The 24,674-nt window shown below is 37.5% G+C and overlaps 1 protein-coding gene and 1 pseudogene across 2 annotated transcripts in view; both read right to left on the reverse strand.

Annotated features, from left to right (window-relative positions):
* Window positions 1–9,902: 9,902 nt before the first annotated feature.
* LOC149749395 (DNA-directed RNA polymerases I, II, and III subunit RPABC5 pseudogene) lies at window positions 9,903–18,223 on the reverse strand (annotated as a pseudogene).
* A 123-nt stretch (window positions 18,224–18,346) lies between these two features.
* The window catches only part of SEC62 (SEC62 preprotein translocation factor), a 29,578-nt gene continuing 23,250 nt past the window's right edge, over window positions 18,347–24,674 (reverse strand). For both annotated transcript variants that reach the window (XM_022572675.3, XM_022572685.2), the window contains exons 7-8: window positions 23,854–23,973; window positions 18,347–19,567 (exon numbers count right to left, since the gene is read on the reverse strand). In XM_022572675.3, coding sequence (XP_022428383.1) covers window positions 19,098–19,567; window positions 23,854–23,973 — 590 coding nt within the window. In that variant the 3' untranslated portion in view covers window positions 18,347–19,097. The remainder of the gene's footprint in view (window positions 19,568–23,853; window positions 23,974–24,674) is intronic.

Consider the following 24,674-nt stretch of genomic DNA (forward strand, 5'->3'; position numbering starts at 1 on the left):
TTAAAGTCTATTTTATCTGATATGAGTATTGCTACTCCAGCTTTCTTTTGATTTCCATTTACATGGAATATCTTTTTCCATCCCTTCCCTTTCAGTCTGTATGTGTCCCTAGGTCTGAAGTGGGTCTCTTGTAGACAGCATATATATGGGCCTTGTTTTTGTATCCATGTAGCCAGTCTGTGCCTTTTGGTTGGGGCATTTAATCCATTTACATTCAAGGTTATTATCGATATGTATGTTCCTATTACCATCGTCTTAATTGTTTTGGGTTTGTGTTTGTGTGCCTTTTTCTTCTCTTGTGTTTCCCCGCTTAGAGAAGTTTCTTTAGCATCTGTTTTAAAGCTGGTTTGGTGGTGCTGAATTCTCTTAGCTTTTGTTTTTCTGAAAAGCTTTTGTCTTCTCCATTGAATCTGAATGAGATCCTTGCTGGGTAGAGTAATCTTGGTTGTAGGTTTTTCTCTTTCATCACTTTAAGTATATACTGCCACTCCCTTCTGGTCTGCAGAGTTTCCACTGAAAAATCAGCTGATAACCTTATGGGGATTCCTTTGTATGTTATTTTTTGTTTTTCCCTTGCTGCTTTTAATATTTTTTCTTTGATTTTAATTTTTGTTAGTTTGATTAATATGTGTCTTGGTGTATTTTTCCTAGGGTTTATCCTGTATGGGACTCTGTGCTTCCTGGACTTGGGTGACAATTTCCTTTTCCATGTTAGGGAAGTTTGCCACCATAATCTCTTCAAATATTTTCTCAGACCCTTTCTTGTTCTCTTCTTCTTCTGGGACCCCTATAATTTGAATGTTGGTGCATTTAGTGTTGTCCCAGAGGTCTCTGAGATTGTCTTCTTTTCATTCTTTTTTCTTTATTCTGCTTCTCGGCAGTTATTTCCACCATTTTGTCTTCCAGCTCACTTATTCATTCTTCTGCCTCCATTATTCTATTATTGATTCCTTCTAGTGTATTTTTCATTTCAGTTATTAAGTTGTTCACTTCTGTTTGTTCTTTAGTTCTTCTAGATCTTTGTTAAACATTTCTTTTATTTCCTCAGCCTGTGCCTCCATTCTATTTCTGAGATTCTGGATCATCTTTACTATCATTACTCTGAATTCTTTTTCAGGAAGATTGCCTATTTCCTCTTCATTTATTTGGTCTTGTAGGTTTTTACCTTGCTCCTTCATCTGTGACATATTTTTTGCTGTCTCATTTTTTTTTTTTTTATGAATGGGAATGTGTTCCTGTTTTACTGCTTGTTTGGCCTGAGGCTTCCGGTTTGTAGACTATTGGGTAGAGCTGGATCTTGGTGCTGAGATGAGGAACTCTGTGAGACCTCACTCTGATGAATATTCCCTGGGGTCTGAGGTTCTCTGTTAGTCCAGTTGTTCAGACTCAGGGCTCCCACTGCAGGAGCTTCCACGTGACCCTGGGATTGCAAATCAAGATCCCACAAGTCACGTGAGGTGGCAAAAAAAACAAAATAAAAAATAAAATTAGACTAGGAAACTAACAGATATGTTAGAAAGAATGTAAACATAAAAATATAGGTGAATCAACAACTGGAAGTTACATTGGTGCCACAGTAGTAAAAAAGAGGAAGGAAAAACAAATGGGGTGGGAGGGAAGGCCTTGGCTGTGGAGAGCGGGGCCTAAGCAAGGGCAAGGCTTGGGCGGTGGGCTGGGTCAGTGCTCAGGACCCACAGGGCTGGAAAAGGCCCTGGGGGCTGTGGGGGCTGGGGCTTAGGCTCAAGGAACAGAAGGAGCCCAGGCATGCCCCCCACCCCTGGTTTCAGAGGGCAGGGGACCTCACCTGGGAGCCCAGCAGGCTTCCTGGGCTTGAGTAGGCGGGGCAAACACCCTCCTCTCCTGCTCCTCGGGCCTGGGGTCTGGGAGGGCCCCTCCCTTCTCCCTCTCCTGATCTCCCTGGCCTCCCTCCTATGCCCCCAGGGGGTGGGGTGGGGTGGGAGGGGGCACCTTGGAGGTCAGGGGACCAGCTTGGGAGCTCAGCAGCCTCCCCGGGCCGAGTGGGCAGGGCAATCACCCTCCACTCCTCTCCCACTCCTTTCCCTCTCCTCCCCAAGGGCCCCTCCCACCTGCCTCTTCTGATCCCCCTGGCCTCCCTCCTATGCCCCCAAGGACCCACATAGCATGGATGGGGCTTTGGAGTGGGGGAACCGACTTGGGAGCTCAGCAGGCTCCCCAGCCCAAGTGGGCCAGGCGATCACCCTCCACTCCTTTCCTGCTCTTCCCAGAGAGTCCCTCCCACCTGCTCTCCTGATTTCCCCTCCCTCAGGGGCACTGATCCTTGGTGGTCAGAGTTCCCCACCAGCAGGCGGCAGGTACCCTAGTTGTGGGGAGATGCTAACTCCACGTCTTCCCACGCCGCCTTCTTGACTTCTCCTTATCTATTTCTTTTTGAGTGGGCTTTGATCATTTGCATCTTTCAAGGAATCTGTCCATTTCATCTAATTTATCCAATTTATTATATAAAACAATTAAAAAATTACTATCTGTTTAACGTCTGTAGGCTCTCATATTTGTAATTTGTGTCTTTTTTCTGTTTCTTGATGAGTTTGGCTAGAAATATACCCTTTTAAAATATTTTCAGAGAACTTTGGTTTCATCAATTTTGCTCTGCCCTTTTCATTCATATCACTTTTTCTATTTATGGTTTCTTTCTGCTTGATTTGGACTTAGTTTATTTGTTTGTTTCTAGTTTCTTAAGGTAGAAGCTTAGGTTTTTAATTTGAAAACCTTCTCTTTTTCTAATGTAAACATTTAGTGCTATAAATTTCTCTCTAAGCACTGCTTTGGCTATATGCCCAAAATTCCCATATGTTTTGTCTTTATTTTCATTTGATTCAAAATATTTTCTGATTGTCTATTTGACACCCTCTTAGGCCCATAGATTATTTAGAAGCATGTTGTTTAATTTCCAAACATTTGGGGATTTATCAGATACCTTCTATTTTATATTTATGTTTTAACTGTTGTGATCAGAAAATTTTGTACAATTTCAATTCTTTAAAACATTTTTTATGGCCTAGGATATGGTGTATCTTGATGAATGTTTCATGTGCACTTGAAAAGAATATGTACTCTGATGTGATTGGGTAGAATGTTCTATAAATGGAAATTAGGTCAAAAAGGTTGATAGTGTAATTCAGTTTTATATCCTTTTTGATTTTTCTGTCTACTTGTCCTGAGACAATAGTGTTAAAGTCTCTAATTGTGTTTGTAGAACACAATTGTGTAGAACACAATTCTCCTATCAGTTCTAATAGTTTTTGCTTCTTGTATTTTGAAACGGTGTTCTTAGGTGCATACATATTTGGGATTACGTTTTCTTGATGAATGAATGCCTTTATCATCATGTAATGTCCCTCTTTATTGTTGTCCACTTTGTTATAATAAAGCCACTACAGCTTTCTTTTGATTTTCATTCGCATGGTATATCTTTTTCCATCCTTTTCTTTTTAGCCTATCTATACCTTTATTTTTATCCAACCTGGCAACCTCTGCCTTTTACTTGGGGGCGGGGTACATAGACCACTTACTCTTAGTGTTAGCCTTAAACCTACCATCTTTCTAGTTGCTTTCTGTTCATCTGATCTGTTCTTAATTCATTTCCCATTCTTTCCCTGCCTTTTAATTTGATCAATTGAGTATTTATTATGTTTTTATTTAATCTTCACTAGACTTACTAATCATGCATTAAAAAATTTTTTTGGTGGATGCCCTAAAGTTTACAATATAGATCTTATAGATCTTAACACAGTGTACATTCAAATAATATTATGGCTTTTTTGTTGTTGCTGCTATTGGTCTGCAATCAGATGAGGTTTGCAACAGAATATAAATCAACTGTATCACTAAGCACATTGTTTAGTACCTTTTTTTCAGATCAAGGCTTTCTTGATGAAGTAAGCAGTATGTTGACTACATTCTTGCACAAGCTTTCTTTGTTTTTGTGGTCTAGTAATAAAACCGTCACAGCCCAGCACCACTCCTCAGACCACACTTTGAGTAGCACACTGGTCTAAGCCATAGGCAAGAGTATCTTTAAGGATAAGGAGGAATATGTCTTCTTCTACCAGTGCCTGATACATGATCTAGAGCCCAGTGCCTTCAAGGAAGGAACAGTCTATTCTTTTCTCAATTATCTCAAAGTACATAAAAGATATCAAAGTAAATAGCCCATAGTACCTTTGACTAAAGACTTCTTTTCTCAGATACATGCACCCCTATGTTCACTGCAGCACTATTCACAATAGCCAAGACGTGAAAAAAACCTAAATGTCCATCAACAGATGAATGGATAAAGAAGATGTGGTACATATATACAATGGAATACTACTCAGACATAAAAAAGAACAAAATAATGCCATTTGCAGCAACATGGATGCAGCTAGAGATGGATAAACAACAAGATCCTACTGCATAACACAGAGAAACATATTTAGCATCCTATGATAAACCATAATGGAAAAGAATATAAAAAAGAATGTATATGTATATATATATATATATATATATAAAACTCAATCACTTTGCTGTACAGCAGAAACTAACATAACATTGTAAATCAACTACACTTCAATTAAAAAAAGACTTCTTTTCTCATATTCTCTAACACTCCACAATTCGTGTTTTTGCTTTACTTTTTATATAGAAAAGCGCACATATCATAAATGTACAGCTCAATGAATTTTCAGAAACTGATTACACTAGGGTAACCAGCACACAGATTGAAAAACACAACACCATCAGCACCAAAGACGACCTCCCTGAGCCCCCCGCCCTTTCAGTCACTGTCCCCTCATCAAGGGTACCACTGTTCTGACCTCTAACAGTGTACCTTAGTGTTGCTGGTTTTGGATACTTATATGAATGGAATTGTATAACATGTATTCTTTTGTGTCTGGTTTCTTTTGCTCAACCATTATGTTCATGAGATTTATCCATATTGTTGCCTGTACTTTTAGTTCATTCATTCTCACTGCTGCATAGTATTCCATTGTGTGAGTATCTCACAATGTGTATATCCAATCCACTGTTGATGGGCATTTGTGTTGGTTCCAGTTTTTAGCTATCACAAATGCTGCTGCTTGGATTCATCTTAAAAAAGAATTTGTAAACATCTTTTGATGCATTTCTGTTTGGTATATTCCTAGGACTGGAATGGTTAGGTCATAGACTTGGCATGTGTTCAGCTTTAGAAGATATTGCCAAACAGCTTTCTGAAATTATTATATCTATTTATTCTCCTGCTGACAAGGCATGAAAATTCCATTTGCTTCACATCTTCACCAACACTTGAATTTTCTATCTTTTATTTTAGCCATTCTAGTGGTTATGTAGTGGTGTCACGCTGTGGTTTTAATTTGATGACTACTGATATTGAGGATGTTTGCACATGTTTATTTGAGAAACATTTCAGATGCTTACTTGAGAAATGCTTGCTCAAATCTTTTGCTTACTTTTTATTTGGGTTATCTGCTTTTTTCTTACTGATTCATAAGAGTTCCTTATATCTTCTGGATACAAGTCAGATATAAGTACTATATATATCTTCACTTACTCTGTGTCTTATTTTTTCACCTTCTTAATAGTATTTTTTGATAAATAGAAGTTTTTACTTTTACTGTAGTTAAATTTATTTATTTTTTTCCCTTTATGGTCTGTATGCTTTTGGTGACCTGTTTAAGAAAATTTTACATACCCAAGGTCATGAAGATATACTCCTCTCCTTTCTTCATAAACCTTTATTATTCTACTTTTCATATTTAGACCTTTAGTCATCTGGAATTCATTTTTGTGTATGACATGATGTAGGGGGTCAATATATTTTTTTCTATATAGATATCCAGTTGACTCACATTCACTCCCCACCAGACTGGAGTATCACCTTTATTGTAAATCAAGTGAATATAAACATGTGAGTATTAATATTTTTCAAGGATGTCTTGGCTATTTTTGGCCCTTATATTTTCATCTACATTTTAGAATCAGCCTATCAATTTCTATTTAAAAAATCCCTGTTGGGATACTGATTAGAACTTAACACATAAATCAATTTGAGGAGAACTGAAATCTTTATAGTATTGTCATAATTCAGGAACATGTTATATATTAATCCATTTATTTGTGTCTTCTTAATATGTCTTAGTTCATCTTAATATTTTCAGTTTTCAGGGTAGAGAAGTGTTACTTCAGCACAATAACATTCTGTGCACATTTTGTTAGATTTAATCCTAGGTAATTTACATTTTTTGATGCTATTGTAAATGGTATCATTTAAATCAATTTCTACTTGTTTGTTGTTTGTATATAGAAATTCCATTGAGTTTTTCATCTATGTTAACCTTTATCCAGTAGCTTTCCTAGTTCCAGTGGCTTGTATGTAAATTCTTTTGTATTTTCTTTGTATATAATCATGTCATACAATTCTTTTTTTTTTTTTCATACAATTTCTTTATTTCCAATTCTTATGCCCTTTATTCCTTTTTCTTTCCTTATTGCATCAGCTGGTACTTCTAGTATGATATTGAATAGGAGGCCCTCTTGTTTCATTCCCAGTCTTAGTGGCAAAGTTTTCAGTAATTCATCTTTAAATGTGATGTTTGCAATAGGTTTTTGTAGGTACTCTTTATCAGATTTAGAAAATTTTCTTCTATTTGTAGTTTGCTTATTATATTTCAAGTCAATCACTTCAAGTCTTCAGTCTAAGAAGTGAGAGAGAGTTAATGTCTAGAGCTCAGCTCTGCACTTCTGGAGGACACCAGATCCACCTTTGCATTTGCCTTTAGCCAATGGTGACATTTTCCTTTTGCTACACCTGAATCAGCCATTCCATCCCAGTCCTCCAAACTCCCAAGTTTCTGACCACTATCAGTTCTGTAGGTCTGCTGATTTCCTGCTGTTAACCCCCAAACAGATTTTTCTACACTTTTGCCACTCTACCCCCAGCAGGCATTTATTCTGAAAAGTGGCAGCATCCTGTTTTCTCATGTGGAGTAATAATCTTTGATGTGTGTTTAAATTTCAGTTATTCTTACAGCTGATTTGGAATAGAGAAAAGGTGAGAACTGGTTAATATTTCTAGCAAATTGCTCTCAAACCTGCTGTACTCAAAAAACGAAGCACCTAAAGAATATACAATGGAGAAAAGACATCTCTTCAGCAAGAGGTGCTGGGAAAATTGGACAGCTGCAGTAAATCAATGAGGTTAGAACACACCCTCACACCATGTGCAAAAATAAACTCAAAATGGCTTAAAGACTTAAACGTAAGACATGACACCATAAAACTCCTAGAAGAGAACATAGGCAAAACATTCTCTGACATAAATCATACCAATGTTTTCTTAGGCCAGTCTCCAAAGGCAATAGAAATAAAAGCAAAAATAAACAAATGAGACCTAATCAAACTTACAAGCTTTTATACAGCAAAGGAAACCATAAACAAAATGAAAAGACAACTTACAGAATGGGAGAAAATATTTGCAAAGGATGCAACCGACAAGGGCTTAATTTCCAAAACATACAAATAGCTCATACAACTCAACAATAAAGAAACAACCAATAGGGAAATGGGCAGAAGACCTAAATAAACATTTCCCCAAAGATGACATACAGATGGACAACAGGCACATGAAAAGATGCTCAATATCACTAATTATTAGAGAAATGCAAATCAAAATTACAATGAGGTATCACCTCACACCAGTCAGAATGGCCATCATTAAAAAGTCTACAAATAACAAATGCTGGAGAGGGTGTGGAGAAAAAGTAACCCTCCTACTTGTTGGTGGGAATGTAAATTGGTACAGGCACTATGGAAAACAGTATAGAGGTTCCTCAAAAAACTAAAAATAGAGTTGCCAATATGATCCAGTGGTCCCACTCCTGTGCATATACCTGGACAAAGCTATAATTCAAAAAGATACATGAACCCCTATGTTCATAGCAGCACTATTCACAATAGCCAAGACATGGAAACAACCTAAATGTCCATTGACAGATGAATGGATAAAGATGTGGCACATATATATTATACAATGAAACATTACTCAGCCATAAAAAGAATGAAATGATGCCCTCTGCAGCAACATGGATGGACCTAGAGATTGTCATACTAAGTGGAGTAAGTCAGACAAAGACAAATACCATACGATATCACTTGTATGTGGAATCTAAAGTATTCACAAATGAACTTATCTACAAAACAGAAACAGACCCACAGACACAGAGAACAGACTTGTGGTTGCCAAGGGGAAGGGGGGGTGGGGAGGGATGGACTGGGAATTTGCGGTTAGCAGATGCAAACTATTATATATAGAATGGGTAAACAACAAGGTCCTACTGTATAGTACAGGAAACTATATTCAATATCCTGTGATAAACCATAATGGAAAAGAACATAAGAAAGAATGTGTATATATAAATATATATATATATATAAATAACTGAATCACTTTGCGTAGAGCAGAAATTAACACAACATTGTAAATCAACTATACTTCAATTAAAAAAATGTAGTGCCTAAATAGTATGGTTGATGGGCAATTCAACCAGACTGAATGAAAAGACACATATAATAAACTTTTCAGGCATTTATGACACCAGCACGTTAGGAAAATACTCTTAAAATAAGGCAACTCTCTTACCATATGATCCAGCAATCCCACTCCTGGGCATATATCCGGAGAAAACCATAATTCAAAAAGATACATGCATGGGACTTCCCTGGTGGCGCAGTGGTTAAGAATACATCTCCCAGTGCAGGGGGCATGGGTTCGAGCCCTGGTCTGGGAAGATCCCACATGCCGCAGAGCAACTAAGCCTGTGTGCCACAACTCCTGAGCCTGAGCTCTAGAGCCCACGAGCCACAACTACTGAGCCCACATGCTGCAACTACTGAAGCCCGCGTGCCTAGAGCCCGTGCTCCACAACGAGAAGCCACCGCAATGAGAAGCCTGCGCACCACAACGAAGAGTAGCCCCTGCTCACCACAACTAGAGAAAGCCCACCTGCAGCAACGAAGACCCAACACAGCCATAAATAAATAAATAAATTCATTAAAGATACATGCACCCCAATGTTCACTGCAGCACTGTTTACAATAGCCAAGACATGGAAACAACCTAAATGTCCACTGACAGATGAATGGATAAAGATACAATGGAATATTAGCCATTAAAAAGAATGAAATAATGCAATTTGTAGCAACATGGATGGACCTGGAGATTATCATACTAAGTGAAGTAATTCAGACAGAGAAAGATAAATATATGATATCACTTATATGGGGAATCTAAAAAAATTGATACAAACGAACTTATTTACAAAACAGAAACAGACTCACAGACTTAGAAAACAAGCTTACAGTTACCAAAGGGGACAGGTTGGGGGAGGGATAAAATGGGAGATTGGGATTCACACATACACACTACTGTATATAAAAGAGATAACCAACCAGGACCTACAGTATAGCACAGGGAACTCTGCTCAATATTCTGTAATAACCTATATGGGAAAAGAATCTGAAAAAGAATAGATACATGTATATGTATAACTGAATCACTTTGCTGTATACCTGAAGCTAATATAACATTGTAAATCAACTATACTCCTACATAAAATAAAAATTAAAAATATAAGGCAGCTCTCTACTATCCAATGATATGCAGTTTTACCAGCACATGTTTGTTAAGTGGCAAAAAGTAAGATATAGAAGAAAGGATATAGTATGTGCCTTTAGGGTAGAAACAAAGGGTGGGAGGGAGTGAAAATAATAACTTTTATTCATACTTTATTATATATGCATAAAGAAACTCTGGAAGGATATTTATAGGGGAGGGGGTGGAGTGGGAGGAGAAACTGGGCAGATGCAAAGTTAAGAGAGAGATTTTTTTTTTTTTTTTTTTTTTTTTGCGGTACGCGGGCCTCTCACTGCTGTGGCCTCTCCCGTTGCGGAGCACAGGCTCCGGACACACAGGCTCAGCGGCCATGGCTCACGGGCCCAGCCGCTCCGCGGCATGTGGGATCTTCCCGGACCGGGGCACAAACCCGTGTCCCCTGCATCAGCAGGCGGACTCTCAACCACTGCGCCACCAGGGACGCCCAAGAGACTGAATTTTATAGTACAAATCTGTTTGAAAAGAATTCCCATGATTACATGTTGTATCAAGAAAAATAAAATCAGCCAACAGGAAGGAAATGGGATTGTTCTCAGCAGCACAGAACAATGTCTTGTGTTGCTTCCTCTTTGTAGTGCAGCATAAAGTAAACAAAATGAGCATCCTGGTGGATTTTATTTTAAGCAGGTTTAACTATGATAAGCACAAGATACTTAAGAAGTAAGTGGAATGCTTGTTTGACATTGTCCCAGATGTTAAGGCTGTGTACTGGAAGCCCCCATCACAGAGGCCCAAGGAGTTATTCTTTTGTTCCTTTCCTTTCTACTCCAACAGTTCGCGGTTATTTTTCACTTGGATTTGTAAACTCCTGGAGGGCAATATCCCCAATTCTGGAAAACATCTGTTGATGGTAAAAAGGAAGCACAGGGAATGAGTGATTGCAGCGGTAAAACCCTTGCTTGTCACAGAAGCGCTACCCCAACCATCTTCCTTTTTTGCCTCCCCAGTCTTTCCTTCATGATCTAAGCCCCGCAGCACCAATGTTTTGTCTCCATGGCACATAGGGTTTGACTCTGTATTTGCATTATCTTCCCCCACAAGGCTGGAAACTTTCAGGTGGCAGAGGCTGTGCTCTTAGGGTAGAGGATGGATCTCCTTCTGCACCGTGTTTGCTCTTGTATGGGCAGAGGCTTGCTGCATGGTCCTTCCCTGGACTGTGAGCTGCTTGGGGGCAGGGACTACAGGTTCCTCATGTTGTATCTTCCTTGTTTGGTACGTAGTAGGGGCTCAGTTGGCCGAACGAAGAAAATAAGGGAAGGTGGATCGGGTCTCCCAGTTTCAAGATTCTCCAGATGACCAACTTCCTGAGTGCTGCAGAAAACTGTAATTGCCTCGTGGAAAAGCAGTCTATGGTCTATATTGGGAGTCTGAATGGCATTCCTTCTGTCCCTACTGGTCACCACACTCCTCTTAATCTGTATAGAGTGGAATAAAGACTGTGAGTTGGGGGAATTCCCTGGCGGTCCAGTGGTTAGGACTCAGCATTTTCATTGCCTGGTAGGGGAACTAAGATCTCGCAAGCCATGCGGCATGGCCAGAAAAAAAAAAAGAATGTGAGTAGGCAATGGGGCTGAAAATTTGAGCTTATTTCCCAGGAATTGGTCCCCTTGCTATAGGGAAACTGTTTATAATTGTGCCTTGGCATTGATGGAAACTTTAAAACAAACATTCCATGCTGCCTTCCAGTACTGTTATTTAATAAGTCACTTTGGTTGGAGCCTGAGGGAATCACTAGACATCTTCAGAGTCCTTGCATATGCTGTTTTTAAGAAATAAAATTTACAATCTGTCCTTAGCAAAGAGACTGAATTGGAGGCAGGCTGGAAGGTGAGGTAGAAGCAAATGTATAGGAGTTTGAGAAGTGGAGAACTCTGAGGGTTCTATTAAACAGTGAGAACAACGTCATTAAGAATAAGAGTTTCAATCTTGTAAACCTTGCAGAGTATATGCAACTAGAGAGCAGGGATGGAGATGTGATCTCTTACTTGTGTAGCATCTAACAGCTCTTTCTAGTCGTGAAGTCTGACAGATATTGTATAGACTATATATTCAATAAATGCAGACCAGTTTCTACATACTCATTGCTACTTTCTTCAGTTGTAGACTAATTTGTTTGTTAGTAATCTTTACTTTTTCTTTGCAGTACAAACTGCTAAAATTGTAAGAGGTGAAGATATGGGTAAGTTAACCATTAAATCTTCTTCATCTAAATCCCTCTTATGTTGATCATCAAACACATCCTAATGTGAAATCTTTGTTACATGCATTTGGCATATACTTAGTCTCAGGTTAACATTTAAGTTCACAATTTGAAGCTTGAAGTTGATGAACAGAAATACAATTTAAAATCATAAGTTGGTCAATGATTTGTTCTTCTGGAAAAAATGTTAAGTCTGTAGTTTCGCACATGTTGTTTTTCCAGATCAGCAATTTTTGCATATTCTAAGTGCAAGGTACTTGCACTTATTTAATACATTTTCCCACCTCAGTGAACACAGTTACACAGCTAAGAGTTTAGAAGTATAAACGTTAAGTTTTAACAGTGGTTGTCCCTGCAGGGTAGATTTGGGGGTTTTCTGTTTCCTTATTTTTGCTTTTAAGTATTTTCTTAGTTTTCTGTAATAAGAAAATAATCTCTATTTTAAAACAAGAGGGAAATTTTGGTTAGAACACGTAAATTTAAGAACTATTAGAAATATTCAGAGAATCTGATGGTCGCTCCAAGAGCCACATCTTCTCCTTCCCTCTAGACTTGCCCCTCATGAGCCCATTTCCATGTGGTTAGTATAGTCTAAGATGCAAATTTGATTGTGGCACTTCCCCACTTTGAGTTAATTCCCTCCAAAGGTACTTCAGTGTCACTGTTCATCCTTATTATCCCGTGTAAGTCGGTCACCTTTCAGTTCCAAGGGACAGAAGCCTCACAAAATAGCTTAAGCAAAAATAAGGAATCCGTTCACTCATGTAACTGAAAAATCCAGGCAGGGCTAGATCTAGGAGTTCCAAGATGGCATTATGTCTTGTCTTTCCTGGTTCTGCTTTTTTCACGTTGGTTTTATTTCTAGGCAGGCTTGGTCCACCTGAAGGAAACACAGCCATTGGTGTCTCCAGGCCCACTTGGTCCTTAGAACTCTAGATCCTGAAGAGAGGACTTGGATTGGTCTGGGTTGGGTCATGTGCTCTTCCATAGGGCCAGTCACCCTAGAATGGAATGAGGAGACTACAGAAGAGGAAGGAATGTTCCCCAAAGGAAGATATTTTAGGCAAACCATGACTGGGCTCCAGAAGCATCACTTCTGCAGGGGTGCATAATTGAGCAGCTTCTCGGTCAGGTCCATGTGGGCCAGCGGCATGCAGCACTGCAGGGAGTCCTACTGGGTGTACTCAGCTTGCAGCAGCCCCAGGCAGCCCTCCCACTTGTTGCTGGCGATCTTGCTACACGTGAAGCAGTGCACAGGTATGATCATGGCAACAGCACAGCATCTGGCTGGTCCCGTAGGCTGTCCCACCATGGAACTTGCTAAATATGTATTACTGAAGTAGACATGAGCTGTGAATCACATTAAATACTAAATTATGCTAAATTAAGTATCACTGGCCTTTGAATATAATGTTATAGTTTCACTTGATATTGGTGTATCTGATTAGCTAGGTAAAGGGGTCTTACCTTGGAGTCCACAGACCTCTAAGGGATTTGATAGAATTCAGAGGATATGTGAACTTGGATGGGAAAAAAATTACTTTTTTTTCAATAGACTGTAACGGAAATTTAGTATTTCCTTTGATTATAAATCCATACAACAATGCAGAGCTGTTTTAGGCAGTAACGTGACTTCGTCACTAACAGAAATCAGGTCTTTTCATATCACATTACAGTTGCAGAGATCTCAATGTATTGTTCATGCTACTTCAATGTCATAGCAGTTATTAAACTCTCTGCTAGATCTGGTTATTAAATGAACATATATTACTGTATCACACACGTACATATTTTGATAACTTACACTTCAACATAATTGGTTTTGTAATGCTATGCATTTTATTTTCTGCACTTAAAAACATTATTCTGAGAAAGGATCCATGGCACAAAAAGCTGAAGTGATCTAGGTATTCACTTAAAACAAGATGAGACCAAAGTGTGATGATTTGACTCCAGAGAACCTTAGCCCACTCTACTCTTTCTAATGCCATGCTGAAATAGAGATGACGAGCCTTTGGACAATCCAAAAACTACAGACCTATCTATGTGTGATTTACTTTAGTTTCAGAGGGTCTCTGGACTAGGTTAGAAGAGTGGAATAAATGCATTTGGACCTACTCAAAAACTTATAACTAAATGCTGCAAACATTGGCTTAGGAGTTTGCTAAAGAAGACAAATTTGTTTCTTTGTGTGGTTATCTGCATAGGTATCTACCAGAATAGGATTTTGGTTATCAAAACTCTTCGGGCAGAAAATCTACAAACAACAAATGCTGGAGAGCGTGTGGAGAAAAGGGAACCCTCTTGCACTGTTGGTGGGAATGTAAATTGATACAGCCACTATGGAGAACAGTATGGAGGTTCCTTAAAAAACTAAAAATAGAATTACCATATGACCCAGCAATCCCACTACTGGGCTTTTACCCAGAGAAAACAATAATTCAAAAAGACACATGCACCCCAATGTTCATTGCAGCACTGTTTACAATAGCCAGGTCATGGAAACAACCTAAATGGCCATCAACAGACGAATGGGTAAAGAAGATGTGGTACATATATACAATGGAATATTACTCAGCCATAAAAAGGAACAAAATTGGGTCATTTGTAGAGACGTGGATGGACCTAGAGACTGTCATACAGAGTGAAGTAAGTCAGAAAGAGAAAAACAAATATCGTATATTAACTCATATTTGTGGAATCTAGAAAAATGGTACAGATGAACCAGTTTGCAAGGCAGAAATAGAGACACAAATGTAGAAAACAAACGTATGGACACCAAGGGGGGAAAGCGGGGGCGGGGGTGGTGGTGGTGGGATGAATTGGGAGGTTGGGATTGACATATAGACACTAATATGATAAAATAGATAACTAATAAGAACCTGTTGTATAAAAAATAAATAAAATTCAAAAAAACCTCCCCAGAAAACAAAAATAAAAACAAAACGAAACTCTTAGGGCATGCTCTGTAAGGTTGTGAGATACCTTCTAATAATGTTTGGGGACAAGGACCCGTCAAAGAGGTAAACTCTTCATCAGAATTGTTCTCTAGGAATTTCTCTGGTTTACTTGGTCTTGGTTCCCAATAGGAAGCAGCTGATTCTTAAATTAAGCTACTTCGAGGAGATACTAACAAAGATGTGGGGTGTAGGGGAGCCACAAGAGGAGGCACAATAGCTTCAACAACTCCAGGCCAGTATCAGCAGAGCTGACATCACCCCTTGGCCAGAAGGGAAGAGAACAGGAAGTGGCAACTTGAAGGAAAGGAGTGAAGAGAAGTTTAGAGGAAGTGGTAACCTTTGACTATTGAGGGAGCCCATAGTGGGAGAGCAGAGAAGAGGTTACCCTGACCATCCTCAGATCTCCAGCTAGGACACTCCTTAGCCACACCCACCCAGAAGCCAGGAGGCGAGGCAGCCCACTGCTGTGGTCCGCTCATAAGTCTCTTGAGGGGAGAGAGCAGAGTGGAACTGGAAAGGCAGAGATATCCAGCACATTTGGCAAATCCCTACCATAGCACTTTTCACCACTATCTGATGGTCCAAGAGGGCAAAACTTTTTTTTTTTTTTTTTTTTGTGGTACGCGGGCCTCTCACTGTCGTGGCCTCTCCCATTGCAGAGCACAGGCTCCGAACGCGCAGGCTCAGCAGCCATGGCTCACGGGCCTAGCCGCTCTGTGGCATGCAGGACCCTCCCGGACCGGGGCACGAACCCGTGTCCCCTGCATCGGCAGGCGGACTCTCAACCACTGCGCAACCAGGGAAGCCCCACAAAACTTTTTATAAAATTCATGGCTACACCTAAAATTCTGGCACGCTGTGTTTGGTATTACTGAACAAATGGACAAAGAACTGAAATACTGCAAAACAAAGAGTAAAAGGAAACTACTACATACAAGTAGGAACTAAATATTTACTTCCAGACAGAATGGATATTTAAAATGTTATGGAAACACTAGAGCATGATTCAGCAATAAATCCCATTCTGTAGATCAGACAGATATGTCACAGCTTTATAATACAGTTAAGTACAACTGTTCCTTATTTGTGGATTCTGTATTTGTAAATTTGCCTGTTGTTTAAAACTTCTGTGGTGCTTTCACAATCATGCATAGAGGTGAAAAATTTGACTTGCCCAATGCATATGTTCGCAGTTGAGGGTGACAAGTTGACATGCTGTGTCCTTGGTTCAGCTCTCTTAAACAAGCATCCTTTGCTCTATTTAGTGCATTGTTTTTTGCATTTTTGTGTTTTACTGGTGATTTTACTGTTTAAAATGGTCCCCAAATGTAGTGCTGAAATGCTGTCTAGAGTTCCTAAGTACTAGAAGGCTGTAATAGACCATATGGAGAAAGCACGTGTGTTAGATAAGCTTGGGTCGGGCATGAAGTTATGGTGCTGTTGACCATGAGTTCAATGTTACTTAACTCAACAAAACAGAAAGACACCTAAAACAAATTTATGTATTGATTAGCTGGTGAAAATGTGGCCAGAAGCTCACACAATAACCCCAGTATTTCCCCTAGGAGCAATGATTCAGTATTTGTTAATTCCCTGTTGGTGGTGACTTTACAGAACCTAACTACATGAATAATGATGATCAACTGTACTTATTGTTTTCCAATTCCTCATAAAGATTCAAAAAAGAAAATTCAATTTATAAAAGATACAAGATGATTTTTCTATAGTTAGCAGCTAATTGGTACTCATAATGTAAAACCAGAAGGGGGGAAAACATTAAAACCCATCACCACTGCATAATTTTAATGTGACATATTAAAATTTATTACTTTTTGATAGTATTTGGCTAAATCCAAATTATTTCAATTAAAGTCATCTAGAAGGCCATATAGTTTGAAAATTAAAGAAATCAGTGGGAGGGAAAAGGAGAAACAACCTATTTAATACATTGACTTTACAATCACAAATGCATTATTATCTGGACTCAGTTCATTAATTCAATCCTGCTTATTAGTTAAGTCAATTTATACCCACTCCACAATAAATCCTACATTATCCAAAAGCTTCATGCTTCTATTTACAGTAGCATAGCAAACTTGGAAGTTTTTTTTTTTTAAATCACGATTCCAATGACTAATGTAAACAATTTTCCATGCTCTGGCATAAGAATATTTAATGTTAGTCAACAAAGACAGCCATCTATTATTCTGAGAAATGTAACAGTGGCAGTCTTTTGATTTTTTGTTTAAAGTATACAACCTTGAATAGTAAAAGAGCTGAAATTTCTAACTTGCTTTCTAACCATAGTAAGAATGACATTTTCCCCCAGGGACCACCAAATATTTATAAAAATTTGTACTAACATTCTTTAAGAATCCACACATATCAATAAGAAGCTGACTTTCCTGCCATGCTCCAAATGTCTTAAAGGTTAGACACAGTACATATATTATAAAGAGCTTAAGGATAAATATTGAGTGCCTGGGCATTATCACAACAGTAAAGGTTAAATCATTTTTATTTCTGAAAGACACTTTTGGTACCATTATCATATCCCAAAATAGGTATTAATGCTACTGGTGATTAAGAAGCTCAGAAGTTATAATTATGCATCCCTTTTAGGGAAATAAAGCAGAAGAGCTCTGAAAATGTGAGGGGAAAACACCCAGGCACTTAAATCAATGAACATTGGCTAGGAGGAAACTTAAACTGATTGACTGCATCCTTGATAGAGTTGCATTAACATCCAACAGCCACATTTCTGTCCACTTAACAAGGAATACTATAAAGAAGCAAACAAGCCATGTTTAACAAAGTGTGTCAGTATACAGAAAGTGTACTTTTTCACAATTAGAAAAATTTAACACCTTTAGTCTAACACTTAGGTGGGAAGCTGCCTAAAGAAAAATGAAGACCTATACACACCACCTATTTCAACTACAAAGCAAAATGCTCTCACTGTGACTGAAGGAAAATAATTTAATATTCATTATCATTTTATAAGAGTATAACTCCAAGGAATGATTATGCTCATAAGTAAACACATGATTTTTCCTAAAGATTTTTTTTGTAACTAAGGTTTGCAAGACATGAAATCAAACTGCAAAGCTAGTTTAAAGCAATTAGAGTCCAGTGGTTCTCTTATGTTTGCTTTTATGTTTATTTTAAATTGATATTTTAGAACAGTAAATTATCTTTCATAGCAGTCCTCCTGGTCTGATAATACAGCACCCCATTTCTAAATGTAGAGATTTAAGATAAATCAAAATGAACATTAAGGCGTACAAACAGCTACTTTAAGTCTGCTCTTATTTAATAAGGATCGTTTTAATTCATATTCAAATACATGGAATGTTGGCACAAAACTGAAGCTGCTGCAGAAAGATCACAGATGTTTTGTGGGTTACTGAAACTTCCATTTCTCTAAAAACATATACTTAAATGGTCTTAATTTTACAAATTTAAGTTTTGAGAAAATGTCTAAATAAGAAGTCAATTAAAATAAAATGTTTATTTGTAAATTATGTACAGAATACATTTTACTTTATGACAAGGAAATGGGAAGAAGAGCCATCACCTTCCAGCCAATGCTGCTTGCTTCCTCTGTTGGAGATGACCACGTTACTCTGAATCAGTTGTACAAATCAGTTTGGATTTCCTAAGTTGGAAAAGGAGAATTTGTAGTTAAACTAAGTGTTGCTGCATTATTACTAGTTGGCTTGTTTCCACAAAATGCTTTTGAACCTTGCTAACTCAGAATCTTGGAAATTTTCTGGTATAATTTTATAATCAACAAAAGCTAAACTATCAAGAACAATAATTTAAGCATTTCACCTTAAAGAAACTGTGAAATGGCTACAGAACTATGCATAATCTGAAATGTTGGTGTTTGTTTTTATCCCTTTTAGTTATTTTGATTAGTCTAACAGTAAAAAGCCATACAACTATCAAAAAATGTCATTAATGTAAATGTCACTGTGGAAAGTGCACCTTTGATAACTATCAAAATAAATGAGACCTATTTACTGTAAAATTATCAAATAGATAAAACTTACAAATGGCTTTAGACTGTACCAATAATAGTATTACATGAAATGAGGGGCTGAATATAACTGCTTGGATGACAAATCCACTTCAGTAAATGGATTTAAAGAATGCTACAAATGTCACGTGTACATTACGATGATCAGCCAACCTAGAAAATCCAACCTCTTGCACTTATTTAGTCCCCAAATTAGTCAGATTATGATTTTTCATGTGAAGATTTAGTTGTTTCTCCATCATTGTCTTCTTCTTCCTCCTCTTCACAATCCCCATCTGTTTGCTGTTCCAGTTCCTCTTTTGTGATCATTTCAAAATCATTCCCATTTCCACTACTGTGTTGGGATCGGTCATCTTCTCGCCTGTCACTGTCTGTGTCTGAATGCCGTTCTCCACCTGAGCCTTCTGTTCCATGATTTCCTGGTCCTACTTTTCCTTCCTCATCTTCCTTTTTCTCACTGTCTGACTTTTCCTCACTGTCGGACTTCTGCTGCTTTTTGGTTTCAGACTTCTCATCTTTCTTTAAGTCTGCTTTTGGTCCTTTATATTCATGTGTGTACAGAGGCCTGAAGGAGTCAATGAAGCCCACGTCAGCAGTCAGATTTGGCAAGAACCAAAAATGGTGCCTTCCTCCAGTTATGAGCCAAATGATGAGAAATAGAATGCAACGAGCTGTGGGAGAAAAATTTCTCTAATTGAATAATTCAAGCATTGACTCAGAAAGCACAGAATATTTGTTAATGCAAAAGTGGGAAAACATTCACAGTTTTATTATTTGCATATTACATGCACCTTAAGTATAAACAATTAAATCCTAGTTTAGCAGCTATCAACAGTATTCTAGGCACAGAGCATTCTTCTCTGAACTTGAGGGCATAACACTACAATGCCATTAAAAAATTGCTTTTATAATTTTTTAATTCGGGTGCTGTTTCATGGATATACTTATGATTTATGCACTTTGCTATGTTATAGTTCAATAAGCACAGCTGCCAGTTGGACCCTGAAGTACACATGAGATCATGGTAGAAGAAAAAGGAAATAAATGCAGGATGAAGGATACCTTAAGCAGCCTTAAAAAGGAGAAAGCAGGGCTGCACTGTGACTTCCCTAGACCCCAGACACTTTTGCCTTTGTAAGGCAATTCCTTCATTAAAACATACTAAAAATTCTGCTTTTCCGACCATACTGGTACAAATACAAATACAATCCTGCACAGGTTCACTATGATATACATGTGTATATATTATTACTTTTGATTTTAAAAGAAATGAAAATGAAACAATTTCCGTGGGCCCCTAAATGTACCTTGAGTTCAAGGCATGTGCCTACCCTGCCTAAAGGATAAGTCTTCTAAGAAAAAATACTTTTGAACAATAAGATAATGTTTTACTAAAAGTTACGAGTTTCTTAAATAAGTATATAATTTCTGTTTATTTTAAGGACCAACCTTCTCCCAATATTAGGAAACATACAATGCTAATGAAAGCCAGATGGCTTCAACAAATAGGTTTGAAGTTACTCTTTTAGAGCAATATATGACAAAACTGCAGTTTAGATAATGGAAGAAATTGAGAATTTTAAAGTTTATAGTAATGAGCTATCACAAACACAAACCCCAATATTTCATACAGTTTTCTCTTAATTTACCAAACATACTGAAGAGCTGAGTGAGTGATTTGCCTGGTTTTTCTTTTTTTTTTTTAAGGTCATGATTATGTCAATGTTATGGACTAATCAATTATGACAGGTTTTTTGGTTTTATTTTACTTTTTGTTTTCTTTACTGATAATTATATCATTGTTTTCAAATAAGACCTGAGAAAAGCTCTTCTATGTTTCTTCCATTATATTGCTTTGGACAAATAAAATGGTTATAGCTGCCCTGACTTTTATAAAGCAGTAATTTCTATTTTCACAAAAGAACATAAATATTCTGAAAGACTGTGTATACATCAGTATCTTTTGTGGTACAAACAGAAAAGGCAAATATGCTTTGAAATTATGGAATAATCAGTGAATAAACCCCACTGAAAAAAATAATGAACATCTCTTAAGGAGGCTGCATATTTTTCCCTCCAAATAGAATTATGATGTTATGATAGGCTTTGAAGGGTTGTTAAGACAGACAGTTCATAATATGAAATCTTGCCTCAAATCCAAGAAAGAGCAATATCGAAATGGCAAATAAAATCTAAATTCTAATGCCATATATAAACTGGGTATAGCAGAATTCTAACATTTTTTACAGTTTTTCTCTATGTGGCAGTAGATTATTATCAGGGGCAAAAGGAGAGGAATCATGAGAAAACCGCTGTGATATGTATTGTCATACCACTTCTATACTAAAAGTGACATATTTAGAAAATCGGCAAAGATCTTATTTTAAATGGCAATACTAAGAATATGTATTCAAAGTAGCACCAAATATAATTTTGACCAATATATAATACTTCATGAGATAATATTAAAAAAATCTCCAATTTATAAGTGGGGTACAGATCAAAACCATTTGAAAGTATATTTGGAATTTTCCAAGAGAAACAACATTTTCTAAGAGAAGCAATGAAAATGTTGGGTTTATTTTCTGATTTGATTCACAAGACTACTTAATGCACAATGCTACTTAAATCCATACTGTATTTAAAATGAAAAATTATAGAAAACATTACTGAAGAAACAATACTTTAAAAAGCAAAACAAGATAATAACCATAAATTATTGCAAATATTGGTTTAAATAAAAGATAACCAAGTGGGTTATTTCTATTCACTGGAGTTAAACCTTTGCTGAAAAATTTCAAAGAGCTTCTAAATTTTCAGAGATTTGAGAACCAGAAGACACCAACTTGATTAGTATATCTAATGGCAGATAAAAGTTTATGGCTTCTCATTCTTGATGCAGGTAGTACACTACCACGAATTACCTGCTTCACACTCTTAGATATTATTTCTTGGCCTACAAGTGTGCTGTTACATGCAAAAACTTCAGGGGCTATTTTCAAGGTGACTAAGCTAGAGGAAGGAAAAACTGAAAGGTGGATGAATAAGGCCTCACACACAGTCAGAGATCCCAGAAAAAAATGGAGGCCCATAAACAAGATGAACTGAATGAAAATACTCAATGAATTCCTAGGTCCATGGGTGGTGGCACCAACTCAGGACACTTTGATGTCCAGGGTGAAGGGATGTGCAGAGGGAAACTGCTTAGGGCTATAGCAGTAATGCTTTATAAACATAATAATCTATTACATTACATATCATAGAATCTCAGAGTAACACACACCCTCCTCAGATAATCTTGGCCAAATCATGTCCTCTAAAAACAGATATTAAATCATTAATGTGGATATTTAAAAACATTTCTATAAAGAAGTACTCCCATATGTTCTGGTGGAAAAGCTTATTTGTCATTTGAGGAAAATAATCAAAACTTAGTACCATATACCAACATAAACTCTCGATGGTTCAAAGAATTATATATAAGGTTAAAAAAAAAATCACTAAAGAGCTTTAGACAAGCATAAAAAAATTCCTATTTCTTTCCCAAAATGAAAAACTAAATTAGACCAGTTTACCCTGTACAGGAAAATCTTCAAAGGCTAGAATTTTAAGCAAAATAATACTTGTTTTTTCTCACAGTAACATGATCACTGTAAAAAATACAGACAAGTGTAAAGAAGAACATTAAAATCATTCAAAACTACCACCACCATTTATATTTAGGCATACTTCCTTTTTTTTTTTTTTTTTTTTTTTTTGTGGTACGTGGGCCTCTCACTGTCGTGGCCTCTCCTGTTGCGGAGCACAGGCTCCGGACGCGCAGCATCAGCGGCCACGGCTCACGGGCCCAGCCGCTCCGCGGCATGTGGGATCTTCCCGGACCGGGGCACGAACCCGTGTCCCCTGCATTGGCAGGCGGACTCTCAACCACTGCGCCACCAGGGAAGCCCTAGGCATACTTCCTTATAGTCAAACCCTCCTTGGCACTATTTCCATTTCAAACAAAACAAAACAAAAAAATTTTTTTAAGTTCCTAATTATATAAGCAAAAAATACCACATTATCCTAATTTTATCATTTGATAACTAGTGATAAGTATTTTTCATATATTTATTAATCAATTGTTTTGAATTTCCTCTTTTGAATTGGGTTATTTTTATATTGTTATTTTAGCCATGAAAGACCCCAATCATCCAGAAACATAAAATAACATTATTTACATTTTCTTGTTGATTTTTTGTTTGTTTGTTTGTTTGTTTGTTTGTTTTTGAGGTACACGGGCCTCTCACTGTTGTGGCCTCTCCCGTTGCGGAGCACAGGCTCCGGACGCGCAGGCTCAGCGGCCATGGCTCACGCGCCCAGCCGCTCCGCGGCATGTGGGATCTTCCCAGACCAGGGCACGAACCCGTGTCCCCTGCATCGGCAGGCAGACTCTCAACCACTGCGCCACCAGGGAAGCCCTCTTGTTGATTTTTAAACAGCATTTTACAACCTGTTAATGCATCAAGAATTTATCTTGGTACATGGTACAAACTGATTTTTACTAAAAATGGCATATCAATTGTTTACAATCATTTATTGTATAAAATGTAAATGTTTAAAATAAGTTTCACTTGCCTTAAGTAAAAAAAGTGTTTACTGAAAATATTATGTCTAATAAATGATCAACCACTGTAAAAATATTGAAGTCCTTGTGGTAGTTAAATCTTAAAGCATAACTATTTGCAGACTGAGACATATTAAATCCTTTCAACACAACAGACCAAATCTAATCAAGCACATATACTATTTCAAGCCTGAGTCAGTTTTGGGATATGACCCAAAAAGTAGGCCCATATATTTCTTGATTCACTTACATTAATTTTGCTGTTAAACTTTACTGAAGCTCCAGATTATAGTCCAAACTGCTCAATATCTACCTCTTACCCAGGTCAGTCTTATTAATAACAATACTTACCAACAGCAAGGAGAAGAATGCTGGCTACGAAACAGCCTGCACCCACACTGAGGTAATAAACACCTACTCTCATTTCTGCTGGCCAAAGAGGGAAGAGGGTGGCTGCTATCACTGCAATCACTGGAACAAGAAATGAAAAAGTTACATACATAACCTTTAGATTAAAATTTTAAATGGCTTAGTTGCCATAACAGTGAATATACTCCTAGGGGGAGAAATAAAACAAAACCATATTGAAACATATAAAATTGCCATTTTTATAGGTAAAAAATGGTGGATTATCAACCATTTCATAGTTTAACTACTACTTTTAAATTAGATTAGGATTTTTCTAGTATAAATTATATATAATTAGAAATAAGTATTGTCTAAAAAAGTGAGACTGTTAGCTCCTTAAATGATCAACTGCTGCTACTGTCAACTTTTTGACTATAAGGTATCTGTCTATCAAATAGGGAAGCTTAAAGAAACAGCAGCCAAACAACAGAACTAACCAAAAATGATTCCAAAGATCCCTCCCTGGAGATTGGTTCTGGGGTGAAGCTCTGACATCTACCAAATGAAAAGCTCACCAGGAAATTCTGATACAGATCATTTTTGGTAGTTAGGGAAGCTGTATACAAGCATCTCCAGTTTTTTTCTAAGTACAGTGGAACCACATGGAACAATCAAAAGAAAGATCTGGTTTTTAGGTATTTATAGCAAAAGAGATCAGGATTCAAATTCAAATTCTAGCTATTTCATTTATAAGCTAAGGACTGGATTTATTATTTTGAATGGGATCCTATGATCATATTGATCAAACTTGCTTAACTGCTATT

Source organism: Delphinapterus leucas, chromosome 4 (assembly GCF_059928025.1).
Source record: "Delphinapterus leucas isolate spDelLeu-1000000601 "Yukka" chromosome 4, BTC_Dleu_Yukka2, whole genome shotgun sequence".
NCBI classification, from domain to species: domain Eukaryota; kingdom Metazoa; phylum Chordata; class Mammalia; order Artiodactyla; family Monodontidae; genus Delphinapterus; species Delphinapterus leucas.